Below are 21,995 nucleotides of genomic sequence, written 5' to 3'. Positions count from 1 at the left end.
GATGGATGCACAGGTACACTGGAAACTGGTTTTCACTAGTTACCACGGTCACAAAGTCAAAACTGTCTATATCGTAAAAATTCACGATTTTTTCTGTTGCTTTTTTTGGTTTTAGGTTAGGGTTAGGGTTAGGCATAAGGTTAGCAGTGTGGTTAAGGTTAGGTTTAAAATCACATTTTAAAATCATACATTGAAGAAATAGGCGGGGTTTGTAACTTTGTGACTGTGGTAATTAAGGACGACCCTGCACACTGGACTTTACACTCAAAGTTGGGAATGAGGGTGGTGAATGGTAGTACCGCCAGTAAAAACAATGGCATTTAAAAAGGTCCCAGATTTCTCTCTTAACGGAAAGTAATGAAAGAGTAAACTATGGAGACCTTCCTAATGTTATTAAACGAGTTGTTTCTCATCAAGCTTCTTCTTATGTTTCTCTCCAGCGGACAAGTGTTGGGAGGTAAAGTACAGAAAACCTGTGTAATTCTTTGTCCATATGAAAACGTCCTCTTGAATTTTTCATGAGAATGATACATTATGGTATGATAATATAATTTGCATCTATCTATTTAACTGTTGACTCATTTGTATTGTGCAATCTAGGCCAACTAGTCTACTGTATATGTGATTTTTTTTTATTGGCAGATTGAATTGCATTCAGGGATTTTGACGTTTAGATAAAATCACATTTATTTGTTCGATTATAATAATACATTGCATGAAGCATTATTGTTATGTTGTCGTTATAAGAACAGAAGAAGGTGGCAGATTTATAATTCAAAGTGATGCAGTGTTATAGCAGGCAGATTAATATTAATCCAATTAGTTAAGGATCTATAAACGCGATAAGACCTCGTAAGAGGACACTGCCAGTGACACGATAACATAGGCTGCTATTATGTATTTGGAGCAGAAGTCTCCTGCAAGTATGTCTTTTTCTATAGCTATTTGCGAATATATATATAAACTAGCATTACAGTTTTATTACATTCTTATAACCACATAATTAAATATAATATTACATTGTATCGCTATGGTTCTACCATCTGATGCTTTTTCCATGGCTGACCAGATTTAGGTTTATAGTGTAAGTGAGTTGGAACTATCCGATATAGTGTTTCCCCAAATAGGCCTAGTCTATTCAATGATAATGGGTTGCTTTGTGAGATGTCAACTGTGATTCTGCCAATGACGCAACTAACTACTGAAAGATCGGCAGTCCTGACGTAGTAGACAACATGGGTATTTTGGTTCTTCCATCAATTGGGCCACTGCTCCAGATATTCTGAATCTGAATGATGTCCAGCACAATCTCACAATCTGCCTAGTTTTCCAGTTAGAACAATGCTCAGGGCATGAGAGTTTACATGAATTGAATTCAGATACAGGCAGTAAAGGTCACAGACACTTTGCAATAATAGCGGGCACTTAGTCCCTGTAGCAGCGAAATCAATAAGTTAAATGGGATGCTGCCAAAGAAGACCTAATTTTGCTGCCTCAATAGGCTAAATGATTGTTGTTAGCATTCACATGTGCTTTAAGAAAGGGAAAAACCAACAGGGACAAAGTTACTATAGTGTTTTATGCAAGTTAACAAATGCTGAATATCTACACTACTTGTTGTTGGGTTCTCTAAAAAGAAAAGTAGCGAGGAAGATGAGGCCTAATGCGTTGTTTTGCAGCATGAAAAATAGGCTGCCCTTTGGCACTACTGGGATAGAATGGGTGGGGTGCAACCAACTATGATACAGAACTGCTCATACAGAATTTATCTTCAGTGTATGGAAATAAACCCTGCAGAAAACAGCAACAGGCCGTGACAGGATTAGCGTCTAGCCGAACCAAATCTTATTATTCCTAAATCTGATGACATCATATAGAATGATTTTTCAATCTGCTGTTTCTACACAGCCTCATTCTACGGGGATGGATATGTCCAGCTGAGGACTGTGGAGTTATCCAGCCGAACGGCGCTCCATGTGCGCTTCCGCACCTCAAGTCACAGTGGACTACTTTTCATGGCTGCCGGGGAGACAGACTTCCTCCTGCTAGAGCTGCACTCTGGTCGCCTGCAGGTGAGAACACACCTTACAGATAAACAGACATGCTGTAGCTCAGAGATTGCAGGTGAGAACACGCCTTACAGACAAACAGACATGCTTTAGCTCAGACTTGCATATTACTTCATAGGATCAAAGCAATGCTCCCGAGTGGCTGCAGTGATGCCCTGGTTTGAATCCAGGCTGTATCACAACCAGCTGTGAATGGGAATCCCATAGAGCGGCGCACAATTGGCCCAGCGTTGTCCTGGTTTGGCCGGTGTAGGCCGTCATTGTAAATAAGAATTTGTTCTTAACTGACTTGCCTAGTTAAATGAAAGTTAAATAAAAAAAATGCTCACCCTACGCACTACACTCTTCGAAAAACAAAGTGCTATCTAGAACCTGAAAGGTTCCTGGTAGAACCCTTTTGGGTTCTGTGTAGAACCCTTTCCAGAGAGGGTTCTACAGGTAGCCTAGCGGGAACGTCTGCCGTTCTGCCCTTGAGCAAGGCAGTTAACCCCCAACAACAACTGCTCCCCATGCGCCGATGACTTCGATTAAGGCAACCCCCGTAAATCTCTGATTCAGAGGGGTTGGGTTAAACGTGGAAGACACATTTCGGTTGAATGCATTCAGTTGTGTAAATGACTAGGTATCCCTTTCCCTAAAAGGGTTTTATCTGGAACCTAAAAGGGGACAGCTGAAGAACCCTTTTGGAACGCTGATTTCTAAGAGTGTTAAGGAGTGCGGTTAGGCAGGTCATGTTTCGGAGTACGCATGACTCCACCTTCGCCTCTCCCGAGCCCGTTGGGGTAAAATACCCCCCAAAATATTTGTAAAATACTGTCACTGTAGAGATGACTCCGACAACATCAGTTCTGACCACTGTGATTACATATAACTCAGTACTTAGCACTTCTACTTTGGAGCACAGACAAGCCACGACAATCATTTCTCTAGATTACAGATTGTTGACACCCCTTCAAATGGCTATTTCAGCCACACCCGTTGTTGACAGGTGTATAAAACCGAGCACCAAGTCATGCAATCTTCATAGACAAACATTGGAAATAGAATTGCCTTACTGAAGACCTCAGTAACTTTCAACGTGGCACCGTCATAGCATTTCTGACCTGCTAGAGCTTCCCCAGTCAACTGTAAGTGCTGTTATTGTGAAGTGAAAGCGTCTAGGAGCAACAACGGCTCACCCGCGAAGTGGTAGGCCACACAAGCTCACAGAACAGGACCACCGAGTGCTGAAGCGCACCGCGCTTAAAATCGCCTGTCATCGGTTGCAACAATCACTACCGAGTTCCAAATTGCCTCTGGAAGCAACGTCAGCATAAGAACTGTTCGTTGGGAGCTTCATGAAATGGGTTTCCATAGCCGAACAGCTTATAAAATCATCATGTGTAATGCCAAGCGTCGGCTGGAGTGGTTTAAAGCTCGTCGCCATTGGACTCTGGAGCAGTGGAAACGTGTTATCTAGAGTGAATCATACTTCACCATCTGGCAGTCCGACAGACGAATCTGGGTTTGGCGGATGCCAGGAAAACACTACCTGCCCGAATGCATAGTGCCAACTGTAAAGTTTGGTGGAGGAGGAATAAGGGTCTGGAGCTGTTTTTGATGGTTTGGGCTAGGCCCCTTAGTTCCAGTGAAGGGATCAGTGTGGAATAACTTGACTGGCCTGCACAGAGCCCTGACCTCAACACCATCAGACACCTTTGGGATGAATTGGAGTGCCGACTGCAAGCCAGGCCCAACATCAGTGCCTGACCTCACTAATGCTCTTGTGGCTGAATGGAAGCAAGTGACCGCAACAATGTTCCAACATCTAGTGGAAAGTCTTCCCAGAAGAGTGGAAGCTTTTATAGCAGCAAAGGGGAGACCAACTCCATATTAATGCCCATGATTTTGGAATTAAATGTTTGACGAGCAGGTGTCCACATGTAGTGTATATAGGCAGTTATTATCCTCAGAATGGCCAAAGGTTAAACCCAGAGGATGGCTATGTTCTTATTGCTTTCATAGAAAAAAAGACCACCGTGAGTTTAAGGATTTACCACAGTCCCTGACAAGTTCATTCATGAATCTTTCTGGAAGAGACCACAGTCGGTTAAATGTTAGTATCTGCTGCAGCATGGAAGGTTATAGTTGATGAGTGGCTATAAATGTGGTGGAATGGATTCAACCTGGCATTCTGCTTGTGAATGACCTCTACTTATGCTATGTCAGACAGAAATATGCTGAGGAGAACAACCTTGATGTGCTACTGTCCTGAACCCTTCTGTTGTTTGATGATTTTTGTAACAAATCTGTAATGTTATCTTACAAAATAACCACCAATTAGTCTTTTGTTAATGTTTCAATTGAAAAACATTTATTGATACCTTCATCTCTCTTTTATCTTTCCTTCATCTCTCCTTGATCTCTCCTTCATCTCTCCTTTATCCCTCCTTCATCGCTCCTTCATCTCTCCTTTATCCCACCTTCATCTCTCCTTCATCCCTCCTTCATCTCTCCTATATCTCTCCTTCATCTCGCCTTTATCCCTCCTTCATCTCTCCTTTATCCCTCCTTCATCTCTCATTAACCTCTCCTTCATCTCTCCTTCATCTCTCCTTTATCCCACCTTCATCTCTCCTTCATCCCTCCTTCATCTCTCCTTCATCTCTCCTATATCCCTCCTTCATCTCTCCTATATCCCTCCTTCATCTCGCCTTTATCCCTCCTTTATCCCTCCTTCATCTCTCATTAACCCCTCCATCTTTCCTTCATCTCTCCTTTATCATTCTTTCTTTCTCTCAGGTTCAGTTGGATTTGGGATCAGGTGAGCGTACCCTCCGCTCTGAGAAGGGGGTTCATCTGAACGACTTGGCCTGGCACTCTGTGGAGCTCCAACACGACCAGCACAACGTCACTCTGACGGTGGACCGCCATTCTCACACCAGCGTCAGGATCCCCGGGCCAGACCTGGACCTCAGTGTCCACGATGGGTTGTTCGTTGGTGGGACGGTTGGCCTGGACAAACCCTACCGCCATAGTGACGATGCCACAGGTTGGGTTAGAAGAAAAATATTAGATTTAAGTTATAATCAATGACTATAAAGTATTCTTCTCTTCCTCCTGCTCCTCCTCCTCCTCCTAGGCTTCCGCGGCTGTGTGGACGAGGTGCTCTTCAACCAGCACAACTTGCTGTCCAGCCTGCGGCCCTACTCGGGATATAAGAGTGTCCATGAGGTGTCTCTGGGCTGCAGTTCTCAGTTTTCTGCAGGCGAAGACGACCCCATCAGCTTCTTCAGTTCCAGGGCGTACATGTCCCTGCCCCCGTGGGACGTCCCTCAGGAGGGGGTGTTGGAGTGTGAGGTACACACCTCCTCCGAAGAGGGGATCGTCCTGTACAGCTCTGCCCACCAGAGTGACTTTATCGCCATGGAGATCCAAGAGGGGACTTTGGTGGTTGTCGTTGGTAACGGCGGGACTAGGACGGAGCTGCACTCCCTCACGTACGTCAACAACCAGAAATGGCACCGGGTGAAACTACACTTGCTTCCTCACAGCCTGCAGCTGACTGTAGGTAAAGACGACCTGTACGGACCACGATGGAAACAAGTAGTAAACCTTTATTTTGTGTTGTCATTGTTGATTTTAAATTCCGTGTATCCACTTGTGTGACCGGAATTTTATCTTTTGAGTTGTCAAATTAGGGCTAGGGTTAGGGTTACTGAATAGTTACAGTACTGTAGTTGGAATGTTGTTGACAGTTTGTTGAACATCTACTGAACATCTAAAAAGCATATATTTGAGACTATTCAAATAAAGTGATACCAATGAATTGTATCTTTCTAGGTGAGGAGATAGTCAACCACAGCCTAGGGGCTCATTCCAAGTCCCTGCAGCTCCGAGGCCCTCTCTACATGGGTGGTGTGGATGACAGATCACGTTTAGAAGCCAGGAAGGCCGGCCTGCTGTCTTTCAATGGGAAGCGGCTGGCCGGTGGAGGATCCTTCAAAGGCTGTCTGAGAGACATCCGGGTCAATGCGCAGAGGATGGGGCTTCCCCACGCTGTAGTCACCAAAGACATATCCGTCGGCTGTGAATTAGAGAAGCTTCCAGAAGCAATCACCACCGTGAGCCCCACGGCTGTCCTCTCTGTCACCTTGCCACTAGTCCACCATCATGGATCAGACAGGAACAGGAAGAAGCCGGGTCAGAACTTTCTGGTTCTGAAAGACTTAGTGGTTCCAGAAGGTGGGAGGGCTCTGTTAGAATCTAAGCACATCAAGGTGAACCTAGAGTTCCGGAAGCTTGGAATCCGTCAGTCTCAGATTATGTTCCGTATTGAAGAGCAGCCTGTGCATGGCCAGCTGAGGCTTGATGTGGATCATTCAGACCAAGACGAGGATTGGACCTTCAGCATGCTGGACCTGTGGCACGGTAGAGTGATCTACGTCCATGGAGGCTCAGAAGACCCTCAAGACTTCTTCATGTTCTCTGTCTTTACCAACAGCAAGAAGGAGATCCCCTTTTACCTCAAGGGAAACAAACTACACCGCTTCAACATCAGCGTCACTCGTGTCAATGACTCTCCCGAGCTCAGCCTCCCTGAGGGAAGTCTCTTCATCCTCCTGGAGAACTCCAAACGCCACCTTAACACGGATGTTCTCAGAGCCACCGACCTGGACAGCAACTCCACAGACCTAGTGTTCACCGTACTGGGGAACCATAATGCTGAAGCAGGCTTACTGGAGAACCAGGACCACCCAGGGACAGCCATCACCACCTTCTCCCAACCCGACCTGGAGGAGGGGAAGGTCAGCTATGTGCACACGGGAGGGCTGGTGAAGAACTCCCGGATGGCTGTGAGGGTCAGTGATGGGGACAAGGTGAGCAACACAGTAGTACTAAGGATCATGGCTGTCCAGCTTGAGCACAAGGTGGCCAACAACACAGGGGTGGAGGTGGACCAGGGTGGGGCTGCTGTCATCAGCAGCCAGCACCTGGCTATGCAGGTAAACATTGTGAAGCAGGGCTTTGACATCCGCTATGACGTGGTGGAGACACCGCGATATGGCGAGCTGCAGCGGCTGCACTCCAGCGGAGAGTGGAAGCCCACCTTTGTCTTCTCACAGAAGCTTCTGGAGAAAGAGCGCATCAGGTACCTAGCTGTGTTGTTTGATCTTTGTTTGTGTGCAATTGTCCATTGTTTTAACACCACAAGTTGAAGGAAATATTTACATTTTATTAAATAATTTAATGGACAATAAATATTTTATTTTCGATTCTATTCAGGTACCTCAACACCTTCCGGGAGATCAGGACAGGCAATATCACAGATCAGTTCAAATGCAGGGTCAGTGTGGGCTCAGCAGTGACTGATGAACTGGTTTTCCACATCACGGTGCGGTGGATCCACTTCAAGGTCACCAGGAGTAAGATGGAGGTCAGCGGTATGAGGAAAGTCCTTAGCAACGAGGAGCTCCGTGTTGTCTCCAAGGGCATGAAGCTCCATGACAGTGAACTTCACTTCAGAATGCTATCCCTGCCAAAGAAAGGACAGCTCGTGTTCAAAGACAAAGTCTTAATGAAAAACTCAACATTTAGCCAGAAGAATATATCTGACCACATGGTGAAATATGAGGTTACAGGTAGGCCTCATGAGGACACAAGGGACTCGTTTCGTTTCCAGGTGGTCTCCAAACACGCACATTCAGGGGGTTACGACTTCAGAATCAACATCAAGGCAGATGTTCATAGCCTGATCCAAACAAACAAAGGACTATCCATCCTGGAAGGAGAAAGCAAGGTAATCACCAAGGATTTGCTGTTTGCTGAAACAGTCGGGGTCAAAGCAGCCCTTTATACACTCACCAGCAGTCCTAAACATGGCAAGTTAAAGCGGATCAATCTCTCTAATTCTACGTCTATTAACGATAACATCACGGCTTTCACCAATCAGGACATCGTAGAGGACCGCATCATGTACGTGCACGACGGCAGTGAAACCACGGAAGACGCATTCACGTTCCACACCACCATCGCCAAACACACCAAAGCACACAATCACAAACGTACACACTCCAAAAAAGAAAACACTCACACCATTGACGACATCTTCAACATCTCGATTTCCCTTGTCAATGACGAGAAACCGGTCCGCGTTGTTGACAAAGTTTTCCACGTGGCCAGGGGCAGGCAGAGGCTGCTGACGTTAGACGACCTGCGCTACCACGATGCTGACTCAGACTTTGATGACAGTCAGCTGGTCTACACTAGACGGGGAATCCCCATGGGCGACCTGGTCCTAGTAAACGACACAGGCCACAAGCTGTACCAGTTCAGCCAGGAGGACCTGCAGCAGAGGAGGGTGCTGTTCATCCACAGGGGGGTCAGTATGGTGTGAAATCAGTAACTTTTATTACACATAAAATACACACATACACACACACCGTTTAAATGATTGCTTTGTTACACTTACGAATATTAAAGATTTCACTCCATAGGTCAGCTTTGGACGCTTCGTCCTATTCGTGTCAGATGGGAAACACTACACATCCACACTGTTGGAGGTCATCGCCCAGGACCCCTACATCCAGGTGGAGAACAACACAGGCCTGCTGGTCCAGAAAGGCCATGTGGCCATCTTGGGTTCGGCCAACTTCAGTGTGTTTACAAACCTGGATGTCCGAGACGATGAGGAGGTGGTCTACCAGGTCTTCCTCCCGCCGAGACACGGGCATCTGTTCCACAACAACGTTAAGGTAAAATAATTGAAATTGCACCAGCGTTGTATTGTTTGTAATGTGCATGTTGTGTGTTGTGATGTTGTTTGTTTAATTTGACCTAGGGCATCAATAAAAGTTCAATTCAATTCAAAGGCAGACCAGTTTAGTATAATTCATTTCAATTGATTCAATTCAATTTGAAGGTGGATCGTTTCACTCAGAATGATCTGAAGATGGGCAGCGTGCAGTATCGCCATGATGACAGCATGAACCTGGCTGACTCCTTCAACTTCACGGTGAGCGTTAAAGAGGTGCGTCTGGACGCCAGCGTTGGGGTGAGAGTGTACCTGGAGAGCCACCAGCAGCCCCCCACTGTACTCTACAACCACATTGTAGTGGTGGAGGAGGGCAAGTCTGTCAAGATCAACAGAGGAGACCTGGAGGTGAGATACTACATTGAAGTTCCCTATCACAAGCAGTTTTTCTGTTAAGAACCATGGGATATCATCACAAGTTTTAGTTATAAGGGACACAAGAACAGATCCCATTACCTTAACTGGGGTGTTACACAAGTGTTATCCTTAGGAATAATACGAGAATGAATTTACAAACATAGACACATTTATACGTTACTTTTTTGTCTTGTAAAACACCATACTTCTCAAATACCACCAAATAGTCTAATTTGATGTCATGTCACATCTTTCATCTCACCTCTGTTTTCAGGTGACCCATAAGGACAGCCTCCCCTCTGAGATAGTGTACAAGGTGAAGACGGCTCCATCCCACGGGTTCCTCCGTAGGTCCACCCAGGGAGAGGACAATCCCTACCAGGGTAGCAGAGAGGAGACCATCCACTCCTTCTCCCAGGAGGATGTCAACATGGGACACATCCAGTACCTCCAGGTGGATTCAGACCAGACCCACGACTCCTTCCTTCTGGACGCCTCCAACGGCATCACAGTGGTCCATGACATCAGGTAAGTAGATGATAGGCTGACCAGAAGTTCATGACACCAGGAAGGTAGATGACAGGCTGACCAGAGGTTCATGACATCAGGTAGGTAGATGTCAGGCAGACCAGAAGCGGGGAGGTTGCCTGTTCAAGCCAAAAATGTGAATTACTCTCCATCCAGGCACCATGCACCGCGGCTGACAATGTGCCTCGATGTGTGTGTGTGTGTGTGTGTGTGTGCGTGTGTGTGTGTGTGTGTGTGTGTGTGTGTGTGTGTGTGTGTGTGTGTTGGGGTAAAAGGCAGATTAGTTTCCGTTCTAACCAAATGGACAATAAGCATCTCATTCTATTCTATTCTATCAGGGTCTCCGTGGACATCATCCCAATCCACATCCCTCTCAATGTCTTCAACGTGACCTTGGAAGAAGGGTCATCCACGGCCCTGACCAAGGAGGTCCTACAGGTCACCAACAGACACTTCTCTCAGGTTGACTTCTTCTACCATGTATCTGAGCCGCCAAGCCATGGTCATATTGAACATGCACGCATTCCTGGACTCTCTATTCCTTTCTTCACACGCAAACAGGTTAGTAAAAGGTCCAAGGTCATCTATGTTTTTATCTTCTTCAGGTGGAACATCTTCTACCAGTAGGATTTTAAAAAGAGTGTCTATACTGGGCAGATGGAATTATACTGGACAGATAGATTTCCTAACCTCTGGGTCATTTCTGTGATTTCAGGTGGATTCAGGGCATATTTATTATGTCCACGATGGAAGTGATACACTGTCAGATAACTTCACCATTATCGCCAACGACACAGACACCAGAAAGCACAGCCAGCCCTGCATGGTGTTCGTCCATGTCACGCCTGTCAACGATGAGGCCCCAGTCATCACAGCCAACAGGATTCTAAGGGTGAGTTTTTGTGTGTATATAACACAATAATACTGTAGTAACAGATATGTGAAATAACAGAGATGGAAGGAACTTGAGAAACTGGCAAAAAAAGTGTGAGGAATTTGGGATTGACCTATGCTAGTATGCTCCTCCTAAATTAAGTCAGTGTGTTTTAGCATCATGATTTTGACGAACAGGGTTTATAAGAAAATTATGTAATTGGCTCTATTTTGGGAGTGGTCAGGAAACTGTGTCACTGGTTGTTTGGCAACTTCCTTTACATTTGAACCTCTGTCATGAAAAATAATTTAGCAAAGGCTTAGAGTTGAGAGTTTGCCCCAACTTATCAAATAGTTGGAATTCCTGACATACTATCAGCTGTCCCTCTTGACCTTGAGATGTTTCTGTTGTTGCTGGATTTGAGTCCAATTGAGTTATTTTGTTGTTCAAGTGTATGAGCCACATTGTAACATTTACACCCTTGTGACTTCAAATATAAGAGTGTAGCATTGTTCCAAGACAATACATTTTTTTGGTTACAAGTTAAGAATCTGGTATTTTGAACATTCAGTCAAGAGTGCACGGATTTCCTCTTCTGGTGTTTTTGAAGTACCTTAATCTGTCCACCAGGACATCACTCTCAGTGGTGGGATCAGACACCAACCAACCGTCATGACATACTGTAGGTCAGTGGTTCCCAATTAGGGGTACTTGGCCTATCCACAGGGGGTACTTGAGAAGACTCATGAGACCATAGGCCTACTGCTATAATGCACATGAGGGGGTACTTAAACCCCCTAAGGTCGATGTCCTCGTGGAAATCTAAATAGCGTAATATAAAAATCCCCATAAAAATCTGTCAATTTATGCTAGAGATGTATGTTTTTTTTGCATTAGATCCACTTCCGCATCTGCAGTGAAAGGTGAGAGAGCTAGAGCGGTGTTTATCAGACCATGACACATCCAGAAAATCGGTCATCTCACAAAATCGTCTGTAGCGTCCGAACGGTTTGGCCTAGAAACTATCATGTTTTGCTCTACGACCCACACAAGCGTCTTGGGACTCGTCTGAAGTCGGTACAGCCGACTGCCAACTTCTGTCGGTAGCTTCCGAACAGTTGGGGCTACACACAAATATGACCCGTCTGTGGAAAGGTGAGACTCTCACGAACACGTACATGTTTTGCTCTATTATGTGTACAGGCCTCACAAGACTTGTCTGAAGGTCCCCGGTACCAGTCGAAAAGATTTATGGAAGTACAGTACCAGTCAAAAGTTTGGACACACCTACTCATTCAAGGGTTTTTCTTTATTTTTACTATTTTCTACATTGTAGAATAATTTATAATTAACACATATGGAATCATGTAGTAACCAAAAAGGTGTTAAACAAATCAAAATATATTTTATATTTGAGGTTCTTCAAAGTAGCCACCCTTTGCCTTGATGACAGCTTTGCACACTCTTGGCATTCTCTCAACCAGCTTCATGAGGAATGCTTTTCCAACAGTCTTGAAGGAGTTCCCACATATGCTGAGGACTTGTTGGCTGCTTTTCCTTCACTCTGCGGTCTAACTCATCTCAATTGGGTTGAGGTTAGGTGATTGTGGAGGCCAGGTCATCTGATGCAGCTCTCCATCACTCTCCTTCTTGGTCAAATAGCCCTTACACAGCCTGGAGGTGTGTTGGGTCATTGTCCTGTTGAAAAACAAATGATAGTCACACTAAGCATAAACCAGATGGGATGGCGTATCACTGCAGAATGCTGTGGAAGCCATGCTGGTTAAGTGTGCCTTGAATTCTAAATAAATCACAGACAATGTCACCAGCAAAGGACCCCCACACCATCACACATCCTCCTCCATGCTTCACGGTGGGAACCACACATGCGGAGATCATCCGTTCACCTACTCTGCGTCTCACAAAGACACAGCAGTTGGAACCTAAAATCTCCAATTTGGACTCATCAGACCAAAGGACAGATTTCCACCAGTCAAATGCCCATTGCTCGTGTTTCTTGGCCCATGCAAGGCTCTTCTTCTTATTGGTGTCCTTTAGTAGTGGTTTCTTTGCAGCAATTCGACCATGAAGGCCTGATTCACGTTGTCTCCTCTGAACAGTTGATGTTGAGATGTGTCCGGTACTTAAACTCTGTAAAACATTTATTTGGGCTGCAATTTCTGAGGCTGGTAACTCTAATGAACTTATCCTCTGCAGCAGAGGTAACTCTGGGTCTTCCTTTCTTGATGGTTTTTGTGACTGCACTTGAGAAACTTTCAAAGTTATTGACATTTTCCAGACTGACTTACCTTCATGTCTTAAAGTAATGATGGACTGTCATTTCTCTTTGCTTATTTGAGCTGTTCTTGTCAGAATATGGACTTGGTCTTTTACCAAATAGGGCTATCTTCTGTATACCACCCCTACTTTGTCACGACACAACTGATTGGCTTAAACGCATTAAGAAGGAAAGAAATTCCACAAATTAACTTTTAACAAGGCACACCTGTTAATATAAATGCATTCCAGGTGACTACCTCATGAAGCTGGTTGAGAAAATGCCAAGAGTGTTCAAAGCTGTCATCAAGGCAAAGGGTGGCTACTTTGAAGAATCTCAAATCTCAAATATATTTAGATTTGTTGAACACTTTTTTGGTTACTACATGATTCCATATGTGTTATTTCATAGTTTTGATGTCTCACTATTATTCTACAATGTAGAAAATAGTAAAAAAAAGAAAAACCCTTGAATGAGTACGTAGGTGTGTCCAAACTTTTGACTGGTACTGTATATATGGAGACTGTTTAGTGCCAAAAATAAGGGGTTAAATACATGTAAAAAAAGAAATATATACAAATGTTTCCTGATCTTTCTTATATCTCAGATATAAGACAGACATTTCAGAACAAACATCCTTTAGATTTTTGGGGTACAAATATTTCATCAAATTATTATTATTATTTTTATTCTTCAAGGGGTCTTAAAATTCAAAATCAAATAGCAAAAATATCCTTGGTATGACCTTGGTGGTACAGTAACCAATAAAGGTTGGGAACCACTGCTGTAGGTTGCGGTACAATACGATGGTAGAATATTCATAGAATTTCCATGTTTGACAGAAATCTTTTCATTTCTCAATCTGTTTCTTTCTGCTTGTTTTGCTTGTCGTCTTCTCTACCTGTAACTGTCCTCTTCTCTACATGTCCCCTTTACAGGTGTGGGTGAACTCAGCCACAGAGATCAGTGTAGATGACCTGAGTGCTGAGGACAGTGACTCTCCACCGGAGGACCTAGAGTTCATCGTGACCCCGCCTAGTAACGGTCACCTGGCCCTGAAGAGCGCCCCCTCCAGACACATCCTCAACTTCACCCAGACACACACCCTCCACGGACAGCTGGTGTTTGTCCACAGTGGTGAGACTATGAATACTGGATAGTAGATATCAATAGGAGGTAGCTGCTCTTACAGAATAGTAGGTTAGTAGCACTGAAGGGTGCCAACAAAATGCCAACAAAGTGGACAATATACGACATGCAAGTTAGACATACAAGTCATATCCCAGTTCTGGGGGATTATAAGGGTTATAACCACAGACATATGTACAGTAGTATATCCAACGACCAGAAGCATTAAGACAGACTTTTGTTCCTTGCAGGTGCCTTGTCGGGAGGTTTCCACTTCCAGGTCAATGATGGGGTGAACTTTGCCCCCCGACAGATCTTCAGCACCACGGCACGCTCCCTGGTCCTCAGCCTGGAGCGGAACCACGCCCTCACAGTGTTCCCAGGTAACAGTAACTAGATACACTGAGTATACAAAACATTAAGAACACCGGTCCAAATCAGCAACACTGCTGGGTTTTTCACACTCAAAAGTTTCCTATGTGCATAAAAAATGGTCCACCATCCAAAGAACATCCAGCCAACTTGACACAACTGTGGGAAGCATTAGAGTCAACATGGGCCAGCATTCCTGTGCAACGCTTTCGACACCTTGTAGAGTCTACGCTCTGACGAATTGAGGCTGAGGGCAAAAGGGGGGAGGGGATGCCACTCAATATTAGGAAGGTGTTCCTAATGTTTGGTATACTCAGTGTATATAGACTTTGAACTAAGCCCTCACAGTGTTCCCAGTTAACAGTAACTAGATATGTAGAACATTAACCAGTTATGCTGTTCCCAGGTAACGTAACAGGAAATATAACTATAGCCCCCCCCCCCCCCCCTACACCATAATAAGAATAAAGTGTATTGTCCTAAAGAGGAAAATCTTGGTACAGTTCACAAAGTGAATATATAAAACCTATAACCACCACCACCGCCGCCGCCGCCGCCACCTGCATTAGCCTCATTGTCTAGCCTGGTCCCAGATCTGTCTGTGCTGTCTTACCAACCCTTTTGGTGTTTCACATGAGAATGACCATAGGAGTTGTCAAGGCAGCACAAACAGATCTGGAACTGGCTAGTAAACCCCTAGTCTTTCTGCTGCAGTATAAAGTCATTCTCAGCCTGTACTGAATCAGATGATCATGGTGCCAGCTGCCAGCCTGTACTGAATCAGATGGTCATGGTGCCAGCTGCCAGCCTGTACTGAATCAGATGGTCATGGTGCCAGCTGCCAGCCTGTACTGAATCAGATGGTCATGGTGCCAGCTGCCAGCCTGTACTGAATCAGATGATCATGGTGCCAGCTGCCAGCTTTTACCAGCTGGTTATGTGGTAGGTTGCTAAGTAACTTAATCATACTTAACTTACCAGCCATTATGCCTCCTGGCCAGAGGCCTGGTTTATCAAGATCATAGGATAACGGAGGTGGCATAGTCTTACATTATACAGAAAGGTGATTCAATCGCCCTTGAGACCATGCTACCAGTACGGTATCTTCCAAGATAATGTTGTCTAGAGAGCTGCATGTAACACCCACCGGAAAAAAACATGAAATAGCTACTTAGACTGCCTGTCTCTGTCCTGGTTATGTTTGTAATACTGCAATGTCCTTGTAGTTACAACAGACAATGAAGTTTGTACAACCTGCCGATCATGTCTTTCATAGTTACAACTTGTAGTTACAACAGAAGTTTGTAGTCTACAACATGTCAATCTTTTATTACAACAGACAACAGACAAGACGTTTGTACAACATGTCACTCATGTCGTTTTATCCCTACTAAACACGATCCTGTTTTTTCTCTGCAGGCTCTGTGAATACCATCTCTCAGAATAACCTTCTGGTGGTTACCAATGACAACGGTGACATGGGAGGGAACCACTCCATCCTTTACAATGTTACCAGTCCTCCAAACCTGGGGAGACTGCTCAGAAAACAGACAGACAACTCTACTGCAGAGATCTCCTCCTTCACACAAGACATGGTAATGCAATATCACTTCTTACGGTAAAGTCAATAGAGACACAGTTTTATTTATGTTTGGCACAGTTATGTTTTCTTTACAAGACACATTTTAAGAGTGTCTTTGCAACAATAACTTGGATTTTGAAGTTAAAATATCCCTATCTTTCTCGTTTCTCTGTTGTCTTGTTATTTTAGGTGAATGAGGGTTTGATTAGTTATGACCAAACCCATCCTGAATCGTTGGGATGGATGACTACAGACTCCTTCACTTTCACAGTGTCTTCGTCCCCTGTCTCTCTGCAACCTCAAGTCTTCAGCATCCATATCTCCTATGAGCATGCTCCTGCAGAGCGCAACACCATCCTCACTGCTAACACTGGTGAGTCAGTTAGTCTGTGTTGCTGTTAGACAGACAGACGAAGGCTCTACTGGACTCTTGACTGTAGTATGCCCAGCTAACCTACCCTGCAGAATACCATCACTGGTCCAAAACCTCAAGTTAAACGTTTGAATTTATTCTTATTTGCAATGACAATCCTGATATTGATGAATGTTCAATAAAAGCTGTTTGTTTATGATTGTATGTTGTTCTTCTCTGTTACCAGGTGCTATTGTGACTGAAGGTAGCAGAGTGGTGATTGACAAGATGCAGCTGGATTCCTCTAACCTGCTGGGCAAGCTGTTGGAACCCCAGCGACGTTCCTATGAGGTCTGGTACCACGTCACCTCTCTACCCCAGCACGGCATAATCACAGTGGGAGAACGCAACCTGACCAGCGCCAAACCCAACTTCTCCCAGTTCATCCTGGATAAGTTTGGAATCACATACCAGCACGACGACTCCGAGACGACCCAGGACTTCTTCACCTTTGAGGTTTGGCTGAACCGTAAGGGCCAGCCTCCCCAGAGACCCTCAGAGCCCAGCCTGATAGTAACAGAGTCGTTTGACCTCACAGTGACCCCTGTCAATGACCAGCCGCCCCTGCTCCGGACCAAGGCCCCCAGTCTGAGTCTGGTGCAGGGGGACACGGTGGTCATCAGCCCTGAGAACCTCCTGGTGGAAGACCTGGACACCCCTCCAGAAGAGATCCATTACAAGGTCTTCTTCATGTCATCTTTTACTGTCCTTCACCTTTACAGGGCTCACAACCCCTTATCGTTTACACCTTACTTGTTGTTGTCATTTTTACAGTAATTCTGTTTTCCCTCCTTACTTTTTTCTGTGAGTTGTTGAGACACGTCTGTGAAATGCATGGATGTTTTATTTGATTTGATTTAGGTGATCAGCAAACCCAACAATGGCTTCCTGTCTCTAGGAGAACAGCTGAATGAGACAGTGTCTGCCTTCTCCCAGGCAGACATCAACCATGGCAGAGTCCACTTCGTCCAGGACGGAAAACCCTCTTCAGGGGTGTTCTACTTCAGTGTGACTGACGGGTTCCACCGGCCGCTGTACAAGCTCTTCAACCTGGAGGTCACCGCAGCAACCGTCTCCATGGTGAACAACACAGGATTGAGGCTGGTGCAGGGTCAGACAACCGCTACATTGACAACAGAACACCTGGCTGCAGAGACCAATGGGAGACACAGTGTGACGATTCACTATAGAGTGACCACACCACCACACCACGGCAGTCTCCTCATGTCCGACCTGCCAGTCAGTGAGTTTAACCAAGAGGACCTTCACTCATGCAGACTGTCCTATCACATGACGGACCTCACCTCCTCCTCGGACAGCTTTGAGTTCACAGTCTCGACACCGGAGAGCAACATGACCGCTCAGACTGTCAATGTCACGGTCCGACCGCTCATCCATTTCAGCGAGCGCGTCCTGATCCCCAGTGGCATTGCCGTGAAACTGAGGAAGGTCTATCTGGACGCCACAGACCTTGCCACACTCAGCGGCAGCGACCCTGTCTTTCACATCCTGTCCCCGCCCAAACACGGCAAGCTGGTCAAGGTAACCTTTGACCTATCGGACGGCGCCAATCACTCGGTGGAGTCGTTTACCTTCCGGGACGTGGTGCAGGGCAGGGTGGCCTTACAGGAGACCCTGGCACAACAAAGACACAGCAACAACATCGCCGATCAATCAACATCTTTACTGTCCCAATTAGGGACCGCCGACCACAACACAACAGAGATCCATGTGTCCATGCTCAATGACTCCTTTTCATTCCTTCTGAGGGCGGATAATGTTCAGCCGGCTGTAGGAGAGTTTTTATTCACCATCGTGCCATACGAAGAGAGTTTGAACCACACGACCAGGTCACCTGGGCGCAATCGAACCACAGGCGGCAGAGGGACTACAATCCACTCTGCTACCCACCCTCACACCACAAACCACAAGACCCACAACAAGACCCTACAGAAGCAGTTCAAAGCCCGTCACCACTGGGGGAACCAGACCCGCGGAGGTCACCCCATGATCCCCACCGTCCCTGGAAACACCCATGGGAAACACAACATCCACGGCCCCCACAGAATCACCCCAGTTCGGGGAGAGTCCCTGCCCCGGCCGGCCTCCGACCCCCTGCTGCTCATCCTGCCCTTCCTGGCCTGCCTGCTGCTCATCGTCATCCTGGTGGTCCTGATCCTGGTGCTGCGCCACCGCAGGGAGAAGAGGGCCTTATCCAGAGGGCTCATCCAGGAGCTGGCGGCTGCAGCCGGAGATGGAGGCCCAGAAGGGAGCCCCTACCTGGGCAGACCGGAGAGGAGCATTGCGGTCCCCTCAGTGGTGGTGACTCCGCTGCTGGGCCCTAATAGTTGCCCCAGTACTCCGGTCCTCAATGTGCTGCGTAGGGGAACGCTGGCTCCACGTGACCCTTGTCTGCTGCTCTGGGCAGTAGATGCTGTTCCTGATATGGTACAGGCCCAGCACTGTCAACACCCCGAGCCCACTCTGAGAGACAACCAGTACTGGGTGTAATTGATCCACAGCTCATACCCCTGCATTGAAACAGAGATACTAACTAAACTTTATACTATTGAGTAGCCCCACACCTACTCTGAGAGACAACCAGTACTACGTCTGATTGAACCCATACATACCCTGAAACACAGAGACTTGGTTTAACCTTGCACCCAATATACTGTAACTATTGACTACTGATGTTTGCATTCCAATGTTGGTGCTGTTTGCTGGTTTCATTGTGAACTTGATTTTGGGTCCTTATATAGAAAGTTCTTAATTGGTTCTACAATTCACCCTGTTACAATGTTTTATTTGTGGCAGCTTCCTATTTTACTTTGGTTTTATTGGGATTTTATATTTTATACGTTATTTGACCAATTAGTTTTGCGCCAAGATGTTTCATTATAACTTTTCACAATGGCTTCAAAAACCTGTCCGTTTTTTTTCAGGCCAGTAAACTGTTTTTATTTTATTTTTTAGAGTAGTTGATAATTCTATTACAGTATTTATGCTTCCTGTTTTATAAAAGATGTATGTTTCAGTTTGCGGTTACACTATGAAGTTTACATTAATCTGACTAACATAGCAATTCAACTTGTCAGTGGTTAGAATGACCAAAGGAATAGATATAGCAAGAGCCATTAATAGATGCACATGTACTGTATATACACATCTGCTTGTAGCTTGAAACAGGAACTGAGACTACATTAGATCTGTTTTCAAGGAAGTGCCTTTAGTTTGAATGCAGTCAGTCAGCCATGATGTTGTAATGGTCACAATGTCTTCTAGTCTGGTTAGGCACAATAGACCAAATACTTGACTAACACACTTTTTTGTTGTAAATAATTATACTGAAATGCATGTCTTCAGTCATTATCCAGTATTTTATAACCATATGATAACTTAAACACGCCTGTTCATCACGCATGTCATGCCTGATTCAGTGTTTCTATTGGCTAGTAAATATGCAGCCCACTATTTCTATAAAAAGACTTGACACACTCTCTTTGTTTGTAAATAATGCTTGTCTTCATCCAGTCTTTTTGTAACCAAATGATAACTTCATCATGCCTGTGCTTCGGGCATGCCAAACCCCAATCAGTGTTTTAAATGTCTGAATACAAAGTACTATACATGTAAATAAATACCGTATGCAGTCAAATATATCTATGGTAATAAAGATGAGCTATAATGAGAACACATACTACACCAGTGTGCTCATCTTTGCTGCAGCCTGCAGTAAACACATATCTGTATTATTCAAATAAAATATTTGTGTTATATATAGGTTGTGTACAGGGCTGTGAAAACGTATTTCCTCCCTTTCTGATTGTCTCTACTTTTGCATATTTTTTGATACGGAGTGTTCTTCAACCAAAACCTAATATTAGATAAAGGGAACCTGAATGAACAAATAACACAACAGTGACATACTTATTTAATTTATTTCATAAACAAAGTTATGCAACACCCATTGACCATGTGTGAAAAGTAATTGCCCCCTTCCACTCAATAACTGGTTGTGCCACTTTTAGCTGCAGTGGCTCCAACCAAACGCTTCCTGTAGTTGTTGATCAGTCTCTCACAATTTTGGTCCACTCTTCCATGCAGAACTGATTTAACTCAGTGACATTTGTGGGTTTTCAAGCATGAACTGCTTTTTTCAAGTCCTGCCACAACATCTCAATTGGGATTAGGTCTGGACTTTGACTAGGCCATTCCAAAGCTTTTTAAGCAATTTTCATGTATATTTGATTGTGTGTTTTGGGTCATTGTCTTGCTACATGATCCAGCTGCGCTTCAGCTTCAGCTCACAGACGGATGGTCTGACATTCTCCTGTAGAAGTCTCTGATACAGATCAGAATTTATGGTGCCTTCTATTAAGGCAAGTCATCCAGGTCCTGAGGCAGCAAAGCATCCCCAAACCATCACATTACCACCACCATGCTTGACCGTTGGTATGAGGTTCTTACTGTGGAATGCAGCTTTTGGTTTTTGGCAGGCATAATGGGACCCATGTCGTCCAAAAGCTATACTTTAGACTCATCTGTCCATAGAACATTCTTCCAAGAGTCTTCCAAGAGTCATCCGGGTGCTTCCAGGTGCTTTTTGGCAAACGTTAGTCAACTTTTTGGACGAGATGGGTCACATTATGTCTGCCGAAAACCAAACACTGCATTCCACAGTAAGAACCTCATAGGAATACTCAAGCATGGTGCTGGTAGTGTCTAATATTCGGTTTTGGTTGAAGATCTAAAAATAGAGAAAATCAGAAAAGGGGCAAATACTTTTTCACGGCACTGTAGATGTTTTATCATGTGTTGGCTGGCTAAGTTTTTTTGAAGAACTCTTGAGTTTATAGCTAATGCACTGTAGGCCTACACAGGAAAGTGACTTGTGCCAGCTCAGTATTGCAGACTGTAAATCGTCTTAAATGAGTAGCCTATGTTGGTCTGGACTGACCTTTTCAGTTGCCATAAAGACTAGAGTACAGCTTTTGTTTCTTTATATCCTTCCATTCAACTCTCCACTTTTCCACCAGACTTCAGAGGCCCGCGTGGGCTGGACTGGGGCAGAGTGAGGTACACACAAGGGGGAGGGTAAGATTTCACTTAAAGTGAACGCAACTGAACAAGACATCTTCAGATTCATCACTAACATTCCACAAACATTGCAATATGCTTCCGATTACTTAAAGAAAAGATATCAGTCACCATTATTGACAGTTAGAAATATGACTCAAATCAAGTTCCAACAAGTTTCCTGTTTCCACAGAGAGAGACTGCACCAGAGTCCCAGCCAGTGGAAATAAAATGGCCTCCTTTGTTGTAGAGATGAATGGACATGTGGTTCTTTGTGAACAGGAACAGTAACTTAAAAAAGGTGTCACTGCAAAACGGTCTAGATTTAGGGGTCTGTGGACATCACATAAACACCAATTTCAGCTCTCATTAATAATTAGACAGGGGTGAGATGGTAGCAGAAATCTCTCCTTCTGTATGTTGAGAGACAGTGTCTTTGACCCTCCTTTGCAGTTTGGAAGACTGCTATGGCATTCTGAAATACACATTCAGAAACACCCTTCCAGGAGTTGTGAAGTTCTGG

At 44.9% G+C, this 21,995-nt stretch overlaps 1 protein-coding gene across 1 annotated transcript; it reads left to right on the top strand.

Moving 5' to 3' along the window:
- The first annotated feature begins 231 nt into the window (after nt 1–231).
- Nucleotides 232–20,093, top strand: LOC139537894 (chondroitin sulfate proteoglycan 4-like). Its single transcript, XM_071339781.1, has 17 exons — nt 232–457; nt 1,909–2,072; nt 4,851–5,100; nt 5,191–5,619; nt 5,892–7,200; nt 7,335–8,430; nt 8,546–8,803; nt 8,971–9,210; nt 9,494–9,747; nt 10,086–10,308; nt 10,463–10,639; nt 13,838–14,036; nt 14,279–14,410; nt 15,819–15,994; nt 16,171–16,354; nt 16,581–17,074; nt 17,255–20,093. Exons 1-17 carry the CDS (start codon nt 373–375, stop codon nt 18,902–18,904), a joined length of 7,320 nt encoding a protein of 2,439 aa, XP_071195882.1. The 5' UTR covers nt 232–372; the 3' UTR covers nt 18,905–20,093.
- The last annotated feature ends 1,902 nt before the right edge of the window (nt 20,094–21,995 follow it).

The sequence above is a fragment of the Salvelinus alpinus genome, chromosome 1, assembly GCF_045679555.1.
Source record: "Salvelinus alpinus chromosome 1, SLU_Salpinus.1, whole genome shotgun sequence".
NCBI lineage: Eukaryota > Metazoa > Chordata > Actinopteri > Salmoniformes > Salmonidae > Salvelinus > Salvelinus alpinus.
This window is presented reverse-complemented; position numbering and strand designations above follow the sequence as displayed.

What these genes read in the sequence shown, in the direction of transcription:
- LOC139537894 (XM_071339781.1), top strand. Translation starts at nt 373, where the DNA reads ATGGAGACCTTCCTAATGTTATTAAACGAGTTGTTTCTCATCAAGCTT. An exon ending in TCAACAGAGGAGACCTGGAG is followed by an intron (nt 9,211 to 9,493) that starts GTGAGATACTAC and finishes CTCTGTTTTCAG; the next exon opens with GTGACCCATAAGGACAGCCT. An exon ending in CTTTCTTCACACGCAAACAG is followed by an intron (nt 10,309 to 10,462) that starts GTTAGTAAAAGG and finishes CTGTGATTTCAG; the next exon opens with GTGGATTCAGGGCATATTTA.